General features: G+C 48.1%; 1 protein-coding gene across 2 annotated transcripts in view; it reads left to right on the forward strand.

Annotated features, from left to right (window-relative positions):
* The window catches only part of WDR44 (WD repeat domain 44), a 543349-nt gene extending 533996 nt beyond the window's left edge, over positions 1-9353 (forward strand). For both annotated transcript variants that reach the window (XM_078688542.1, XM_078688543.1), the window contains one exon: positions 8284-9353. In XM_078688542.1, coding sequence (XP_078544668.1) covers positions 8284-8378 — 95 coding nt within the window. In that variant the 3' untranslated portion in view covers positions 8379-9353. The remainder of the gene's footprint in view (positions 1-8283) is intronic.
* The last annotated feature ends 640 nt before the right edge of the window (positions 9354-9993 follow it).

Consider the following 9993-nt stretch of genomic DNA (forward strand, 5'->3'; position numbering starts at 1 on the left):
CTAATATGAAGTCATCTTCTTTGGTTTAATTGTTCTAAGTTCCCGCCCTTAGTATTACTTTCCCATGCCTTAATCCTCCCAACAACATTCGCATTATTTTGTGTACAATGTATAATATTTCATTTGAATCTTCTTCCCCTCTCTGGGTCAAGAGGTAAAGTTCTCAGGCGCGTCTTCTGGTCAACTGTATTTTGGCATCTATTCAATGTCATAGCTTGAGTCCCTCGCACAAGCGCACAAACATCCTAGATGGAGATTTCAGTCACCCTTCAGGCCCAAATGCGAACTAATAATAAAGTCAAAGAAGAACATGTTAGAATACAAAAATAAATGAAAGCGTTGTATACCACTTTTTCTTACTCTAATCCCATTATTTTATTTTAACTATTGCATTAGCAGATTAGCAAAATATGCGAGATTTAGTTTAAACTTCGCCATATGCATTAGCATGTGAGGTTCAAAGCGGCGATTACTACTGTGCAGCTGCACAGAATTCCCACCAAAGCAAAAGACGTCATACTATGTAGATGCAGTAGACGCATGCGCAAAATAGTTCCTGTGTTTTCAGCAGCCATATTAAGACACTTGATTACTTGTTAGTAAAGCACATTTAAAAGCTTCCCCTAGGTGAAATAAATGTTGTGTGGTGCAATTATTAGTGATCACAAAACATGCTTGTTAATTCATTACATGTTATTTCGAGAGGATTGAGTCCAAACAAGTTTCTTTATGTACGAAACCTTGCTCCATCACCATTAGTGACAGGTCATATGCCTCACAAACTAGGGGCTGGTGAAGAAACCCCAAAAAACCCGAGTAAACAGAGCTCTAACTGACCCACCCTTTCCTCTCACCCCTACGTCTCACCGCGATAACCAGAATGAGAATCACTTGAGTGCCTAGTTCCCCTCCGTCCTCCACAAGGTTCTACCTTGAGATTTTCCCAACAGCATCCTGGTAGTTTTGGATTCCACCTCCCCCCCCCCCACACACTCACTCACTACCTTGAGTCAGAGTGCCAAATTCTGTTACCTCTTAAACCTAACCACCTCTCCTCGTATAGTAACACTGCTGCCTGGTCTATAGTGTAATAATTCTGTTTACCTGCTGCTGAATGTAAATACCACCTTCTTTATGTGCTGGTAGTGGTTCCAGGATTTTTCTTGAGCTTTTCTGTAGACAAGATAGGTTGCTCATGCTTTTCTTGTGCATGAGTAGATGAAGTCTGCTGAGTTCTGGATTAGCCTGTGGGAACTTAAGGATTACTTTATTTGAAGGACGGTACAGTTGCTATATCATTCCACAAGAGTATAGTCCTTTAGCCTAAACCCGATTCTCCACTTCACATCCATACCTAGAATAGCTATTCCAGTTCATGAGTTAACTAGAAACAAGACATTTGCATATTCTGGTGTAACCTGAAAAATATGAATCAATTGGCTATTTGCAGAAATATTCTAATATTATAACTTTTAAGAAAAGAATCAGAAAAATTGCCATTACATTTTTTTATATCTATCACTTTGATCCAGTGTGTGCAAATGGTATAAAAGGTTTCCATATAATTATGAATATCAACAACTTTATGTGGTAATATTTTTTTACTTCTCCAATGTGCTTTGGTTATGATATCTGAAAGAGACACGTTAGTGATAGATTCCTTACCTTAGAGTATCCCCAGGCGTCAGACTGGATCTGGAAAGTTTTGCTTAGCAGTACCCCAGTAGGTGGCGTCCTACGGCTCCGCGTCCATTACTGGAGTCGTAAGCGCCGAGATGACGTCACTGAGAGTACTTGGGCACTTACGCGCTGTAGCCAGTTATTTCTTTTTCCGCGCCAGCAAGCGTAGATCCGGATTGAGCACGTACCTTAGTCACTTTTTGACTACTATTTGAGACTTTTGTCTCCCCTTTTTTCTCCTGGTGCACATAGGGATGCCTGGCTTTAAGTCCTGTGGGCCTGCAGCCGTAATATGTTGGTGGCGGACCCCCATGATGTTTGCCTTTACTGCTTGGAGACTGATTACGACTCCCGGGACTGTCGAGCCATAGCCCCGAAGGCCTTGAGGAAGCAGCGCTGGAAATTGCTGGAGGTCCAGCATTCGTCCACCGCCGTTCCGGGTCTATGGGCCGTTCACGGGACCGGTGCGGTCGCTCCTCGGGCTCCAAGTTTTCGCCTTCGGATTCTGGTAAGCGACGTCATAAAAAGAAGTCAAAGAATCGTGTTTGCTCTCCGACGTCCCCCCATTGCTCCTCAGAGGCGGATAAGAGGGACAGGAGCTCTGCCCCTGCGGCTCCTCTGGGGCCTGGGAGTCCCTCGGTCTACCTGCCCTACCCGGGTCCGTCAGCGACTCCCAAACAGGTAAAGGAGTTTCTTGCTGCCTTGGACTGCCTTTTTAGGCATCGGGCTCCCGCTGGCACGCCTTCGGGCCCCGTGGTCCCGTGTCCAGATCCTGTTGGCACGGCGGCTCCACCGGCGGATCCAGCCTCGGTGCCACAGGATCCTATGCCGTTGGCTCAGTCCCCAGCACCACGAGGTGCAGCATTGCCGGCTCTGGAGCCGCACTGCGTGCCGTTCATTCCGCCCCCGACCCGGTTCCAGGACCATTTTGTTCCGACCTGGGATCTGCCTTGGGAGGTGGCACCAGTCCGGCCCCAGCCGGCGTTGTCTCTGTGCTGTTTTCGACGCAGTTTGTCCCTTCTCCGGCTCCGGCCCTGCACTGCGATCGCCCCCTCCTGTGCCGGAGGCAGAGGAGGTCTCAGAGGGATCCAAGGACCCCCTGCCTGGCAGTGTGACTCCGAGCAGGATTGGGTGGACGACCTGGAAGACGCCGGCGACCTCGATGTCTCTTAAGACCCTGGGTTTGCCTCTCCCCCACCTACGATGGAGGAGGGCGCTTCCTTCACGATGGTGCTCCGTCGGTCGGCTGAGGCCTTCCACCTTGATCTCCTCACCGAAGTGCTCCAGGCGGCGTCTACTTCGTCGGAGCTGTTGCTTCACTTCAGTGATGCCCTTACTGACGTCCTCTTGGGCACTTGGTCACGGCCGGCCACGGGGGCTCCAGTGGATGAAAACGTCACCAGATGCCACCGCCCGGCGCCTTGGCGACCCTGCCTTTCTGACCGCCCATCCATCGCTTGGGTCTGGTCATCCAGTCCTCAACGTCGCAGAGTGCCTTTTCTACGGCTCTGCCGGATAAGGACTCTAAGAAACTAGACCAGTTTGGTAAGCGGTTGTTCTCTTCGGCCAGCTTGAAGCTGCGGTCAGTGAACACCGCCTACTTGTTGGGCTGCTACTCTCACGCAGTGTGGGATACCGTTGCTCAGGTGTTGTCTCAGTGTCCTGAGGAAGTCCAGGCTGTCCTTTCTCAGGCGATTGCTGAAGGATAGGATGTGGGTAGTTCGCTATGTGGTGTGGTTTGGACACTGCAGACTCGTTGGGCAGGGTGATGTCTACAAAGGTGGCGTTGCGATGCCACGCCTAGTTACGTTTAACTGGGTTCTCGCCCGATGTCCAGAGCTCGCTCATGGATATACCCTTCGATGGCACCCGCTTGTTTGGCGATAAAGCAGACAGTGCTTTGGAGCGTTTTAAGGACTCGCGGACCACGGCCAAGTCCCTGGGTCTTTCTGCTAAGAACCGGGCCACTCCTGGTTTTCGTCCCTTTCGTGGGCAGGGCATAGGCACCCAGGCTCGTTCCTTCAACAAGCCTGTGCAGACCCAGCCTCAGCGTGGCCGCGGTCGCGGCTTCCGCAGGGGCGGGTCGGAGAATCAGTGGGCGGGTCAGTCCACCGCCACCCCAGCTGCTCCTACCTTCAAACCTTCCTAGTCCGAGATTTGTGGAGCACCCCACGCCGGTGGGTGGCAGAATCCGCCACCACCTCCCCTACTGGCACGACATTACGTCGGACAAGTGGGTGCTGCAGATAATCCGCAAGGGTTGTTCCCTTCCCTTTCATTCCTTCCCTCCAGCCATACCAACTCGGTGCCACCGCCTGTCGGGGGATAATTTGGTTCTTCTCCAACAGGAGGTCACTGCCCGCTTGGCCAAGGGGGCCATTGGGTGCGTTCCCGGGCAGGAAGTGGGGAATGGTTGTTATTCCCACTACTTTCTGGTCCCCAACAAGGACAAGGGGGGCCTGCGCCCCATCTTGGATCTCCGGGACGTCAATCGCTTCCTCCATAAGGAGAAGTTCAAGATGCTGACTCTAGCTTAGGTCCTGGCTGCCCTAGACCGTAGAGACCGGATGGTAGCGTTGGGCTTGCAGGACGCTTACTTTCACATCCCCGTCCTGCCGGCCCACTGGCGTTACCTGCGGTTCATGGTAGGCCAGGAGCATTTTCAGTTTGCCGTGCTCCCCTTCTGCCTTACCAGCGCCCCTCGGGTGTTAACGAAGGTGATGGCGGTGGTCGCGGCTCATCTGCGCAGGTCGGGGTGTCAGTCTTCCCCTACCTCGACGACTGGTTGAGAAGGCGGGCTCGCCCCAAACAGTCGTCAGCCACCTTCAGACCACGGCCGACCTCCTGCACCTGCTGGGGTTTCCCATCAACGTGCAGAAGTCGCACCTGAGTCCCTCTCGAAAGCTCCCCTTCATCGGAGCGGTTCTGGATTCAACGCTGTTTCGGGTTCATCCTCCCGAGCAGAGTCTCCGGGATATTCAGGCTATGATTCCGATCTTTCAGCCTCTTTCCCAGGTTTCAGTCAGGATGACCCTCCAGCTCCTGGGCCTGATGGCCTACTGCATCCTGCTGGTAACACATGCCAAATGGCATAGGCGGGCTCTGCAGTGGGACCTGAAGTTCCAGTAGGCGCAGCATCAGGGCAACCTGTCCGATTATGTCCAGATCTCGGAGGGCACTGCGCAACAATTGCAGTGGTGGCTCACAAATCGCGATTGGGGCCATGGCAGATCCCTCTCCCTTCCCCAACTGGAGCACACAGTGGTGACGGATGCGTCCCTCCTGGGATGGGGCAGCCACTTGGGAGAGGCGGAGATCAGAGGCCTCTGGTCTCCGGCGGAGTCCCGGCTCCATATCAACCTTTTGGAGCTGCGGGCGATCCCTCTTGCACTGAAGGCATTATTTTCCTCTGTCCGGGGAAGTGGGGTGCAGCTGTTCACGGACAACACCACCGCCATATGGTATTACAACAAATAGGGCGGGGTGGGGTCCTGGACCCTATGCCAGGAGGCTCTGCGCCTCTGGACATGGCTGGAACGTCAGTGCATTACCTTGGTGGTTCAACACCTGGCAGGTTCTCTGAAAGCCAGGGCGGACAAACTCAGCTGCCGGTGCTTGATGGATCACGAATGGCATCTGAACTCGGAGGTGGCGCAAGGTCTCTTTCAGCGATGGGGAGAGCCTTGGTTAGATCTATTAGCCACCGAAGAGACATCGCAATGTCATCAGTTCAGCACGTTGGAAAGTCAAAGGTGGCACTCACTCAGCTACGCTTTTCGTTGCGAGTCGAGTAGAGGTCTGTTGTATGCTTTTCCGCCTATACCACTTCTACCCAGAGTGCTGAAGAAGATCAGGCGCGACCGGCCCCAAGTCATCCTTCTGTCTCCGGATTGGGCACGAAGATACTGGTATCCCGAGCTACTCAGCATGGCAATCGATCCCCCGATCCGTCTGCATCTTCGGGAGGATCTTCTGTCACAGCAGCAGGGGACGGTCCTTCACCCGAACCTGTCCAGCCTCCACCATCATGCTTGGAGATTGAGCGGCGACAGTTGAAAGCTTTCGATCTTCCTCCCGAAGTCTGTGATGTTATTTTGGCAGCCAGGCGTCCCTCCTCTAAAACGGTGTACGCCTGCAGGTGGAACAAATTTGTGGCATGGTGCACAGCGCAGGCTGTCGATCCTCTTTCTGCCCCTCTTTCAGATGTCCTTCTGTTCCTTCTTTCCTTGGCCCAGCAGGGCTCTGCTCTGGGCACTATCAAAGGTTATCTTTCTGACATCTCTGCCTTTCTACGGCTTCCTGATCAGCCTTCTCTTTTTAAGTGCCCGGTTGTTAACTGTTTCCTGAAAGTCATTACACACACGTTCCCTCCGGTTCCGTTGTTAATGCCTCAGTGGGACTTGAATCTTGTGTTGACTTATTTGATGTGTGCTCCCTTTGAGCCTGCTTTCCTGGTTGCTATCACCTCTGCCAGAAGAGTGACTGAGCTCCAGGCTCTTTCTTCCAAATCTCCTTTACTTTCTGTTCATCCGGACAAGGTGGTTTTAAGGACCCGCCCTTCTGTCTTGCCAAAGGTTGTTACGTCCTTCCGCATCGGGCAGACCATCACTTTCCCCACCTTCTTTCCCCCTCCACATCCCTCAAGGGAGGAGGAGAGGCTCCGCCGTCTGGACCCAAAAGGGCGCTCGCATTCTATCTGCAGCACACACAACAGTTCCGGGTGGATGATCAGTTCTTTGTTGGATACGTGGGCACCAAAAAAGGTCAGGCTGTGCACAAACGGACCATGTTCCGGTGGGTAGTTCTGTGCATCAAAGCATGTAACTCCTTGGCCAAGAAGGAGCCTCCTGTGGGGCTGCGTGCCCATCCAGGGCAACGGCAGCCACTACTGCCTTGGGACGCGGTGTTCCCTTGCAGGACATTTGTCAGGCAGCTACATGGGCCTCGCTGCACACGTTTACCAAGCACTACTGCCTTGACAGTCAAGTCCGGAGGGACAGCTTCTTTAGCCGTTCTGTGCTCTGTGACTTTCTGGTGTAATCTTGTTTGCAGACCCACCACCGGGATTGGTATTGCTGGGGTAACTATTGTAAGGTAAGTAATCTATCACTAACGTGTCTCTTTCAGATGCACAAGTTACTACTTGTGTAACAATGTATCTGTAAGAGACATTAGTTAGTGATAGATTCCTTACCGCCCCCTCATCCTTCCCGTTCTGTGCACTGATTACTTGGGTTAATGTCAACCCTTTTAGGGCCCTAGTTTTATGCACCAATGGTCAGTATCATGCATGGCTCTGCGTTCCTGGCGCAGAAAGTCGTGTACAGAACTGAAGTTAGCGCGCATGGGTGGCACCTATGTCATCTCGGCGCTTACGATGCCAGAGACGGATGCGGAGCCGCAGGATGCCACCTACTGACGAGCAGGGGTACTGCAAAGCAAAATTTTCCGGATATAGTCTGACGCCTGGGGATATTCTAAGGTAAGGAATCTATCACTAAGTAATGTCTCTTACAGAGATATCGTTACACAAGTAGTAACTTGTGTTTCCATTGTTGAAGCAACTTCTGATTATCAAAAAGGAGAACAGCGAGGCTTGGCAGTCAAGAACAGTTTAAGTTGAATTAAACCAAAACGGCCAGGACTAGCAGCCACATCTCTGACATTTGCTTTCCAAAATTCAATTTGTATTAGGTACATGGCATGCTTTCTACTGTACAGTGGGTGCATTAAAGTGAAGCCTGTCCCCTTGGGCAGGAAATACTTGTAACGTGGTTCGTGAATTACGTGTTTAGATTCTATTCTGATAAAAGAGGCCATAAATACCAACTGAAGGTCACATTCCGAGGTGGTCCAGGTGGCTTGGATTGCCTTGTGTTATCTAGGGTGATGCTTACTACAAGACTTGGGGTTTATCTGATGAATGCAGCTGACCGTCTGCTCTGCATTGTGTCCTTGGCTCGAATGTAGGCCCTCTTTTGTGTATTTATTTGTATTTCAGTGTGTGCATCTGACTCATTACATTAGGTATTACATCCTGTGATTTTCTGCTGCAGTCTTCCAGGTGTGTTTGAGGTGTGTTCCATATCTGGTGTGTCCGTCACGGGAAGCGCTAGGGGGGAACAGAGGGCAGCTGTGTTATGTTGATCTGATAAAAGTTCACAAACTGGAACAAGTGTTTTATACTGCATTTGGGTAGTGCAGGCAACAGTTGTTCTGCTGGTCTCCTAAGAGCGTGACCTTTTTATAAATTGATCCGTTGCTAACACCATGCTTCAGTTAGCCCAAAAGTAAATACATCCACTTAACACGATTCACTGTTTTCTCTCAAAACAGTAATATTTCAGACCTTACAAACTAATGTAATGTGTGGATAGAAGATCGTTATTTGAAACATACCCTGCTTTTAGTCTCTAATCAGGTTTTGCCTTAGGCCCAAAAGGTAAAGTCTGATTCAGTTGCTCTATTTCCTTTAATTACATGACAGGATAGGAAATCTTGCATGCAACTACGCATCCCATGAACCTCGAACCTTGAGTCACTCACCTGAGATCGTACTCCCTATTAATTTAATTCAACATTTTTCTCTCTCTTTGTTTACAGGTGCATTGAAATCGGATCACACTGAAGTGCTTTTATCTGCAGACTTTACGGGTGCTATCAAAGTTTTTGTTAACAAAAAGAAACACGTACATTGAAAGTAGGGAATATGTCGCCCTACAATCTGGCACGTGCTATCGGTCAAAATATTACTATGATCCAGGTCACAAGACTGATTTATTTGTCACTTTCTTCATTCTTATTTACTTTACTTTTAACGTATCAGTTAAATCTGATAACCCAATAACATTTGGGCTCCTAGATTTCGAACATGTGAAAAAATAACAATGCCAAGTCTTTCTTTTTTATGTTTGTGTTTAGTTACATGTTTGTGAACATTTTGCAGGTTTCTGCATGAGAAATTACATTAATATATTCACACTTTTGTGTGCCTTCTACGGATACATGCACTATCCTGAACATGTTAGAAAAAAACAAATTTTTGATTGCATTGCCTCTCGAGCGTCGAGAGGTGATTCGTGTTTATTTTCGATAGTTAATTTTGGGGAGATCTAAATCCTTTCTGTTGCACAGGTTCAGTCTCGAAGAAAGGTATATCTTGAGTTTGCGGTATTTTTCTGGGTCTATAACTTATACATTTTGATGGGTCAGGTGTACAATAAATGCATTACCGTTTTTATAAAAATAACAGTTAAATTCTATACATGTTCATCGTTATTGTCTTTTAAATGTTGTGAATATTAGATTCCTTTATGTATTTTTTTATTTCTGCACTGGAGCATAACATATGTGAAAAAAATGTCTCATTCCTTTTGTCATGGGCACACGCTATGGTGATCTAATATAATTAAGCTATTATAGGACCTGTCTAGTACCTTTTCCAACAATGTACAATTAAACCGTTTACATATTTTTAAATATTGTAGACAAACATGTTTTCATTTGTGTTCTAAATGTAGAGCTACTTGAATCGAAAGTATCTGTAAATATTCATAAAACGTACCAATGAAATAACTTTTTGGGGTTGTGTAACCCATAAAATGTTATTGATGGTTCCAATGTTACATAAAAAACAAATGTACCAATAAACTGCGAAAAAATATTGCCTCTTGTTTCAGCCTTGTAGAAGAGTGTTTCTTTTTTTAAAGCTTTTTCTAATTTGAGTGTCCTATATAATTCAGTTGTTAAAGATTTTACTATCTCTGACATGCATACATAGATTATTTCTATTAACCAGAAAGTGAGAAGTGCAGAGAAAGCAGTCTTCAGTTCTTTCAGTTACTCCGGATTTGGACTGTCAAATAATTGCAAAAAGAACTTGCTGCATACTCGTGTCCACGGTTAGAACAGGAACTGGCAAAGCCAATAAGTTTGGTTGTGTCTGCTGACCTTTCAGCTTTGCCAATCCTTATTTAATTTGTGAATGGTTTTAGTAGGGTAGCATGCATTGTATGAAATCTAACATTGTCTAAAAGTCACAATGTATATATTTTATGTAAAAGCACATGTTGTACAAGTAGCCTCTGACCCTGTAGGGGACACTTTACAGTGTGGATGTGCACATTATGTATGAGCAGAATGCCATCGGATACAGTCAGGTAAACCAGTGGATGAAGTGGGTGAACCCTGTGCCCCATGATATATGCTGTGGTGGGCAGAAGCACAATGTGAATGACACTACAGCAGATAGATTGATGATGAGGGCTGACTCAAAACCTCTAAGTTTTTTTTTTTTATATGTTCGAGGCATGG

The sequence above is a fragment of the Lissotriton helveticus genome, chromosome 4_1 (assembly GCF_964261635.1).
Source record: "Lissotriton helveticus chromosome 4_1, aLisHel1.1, whole genome shotgun sequence".
Classification (NCBI taxonomy): domain Eukaryota; kingdom Metazoa; phylum Chordata; class Amphibia; order Caudata; family Salamandridae; genus Lissotriton; species Lissotriton helveticus.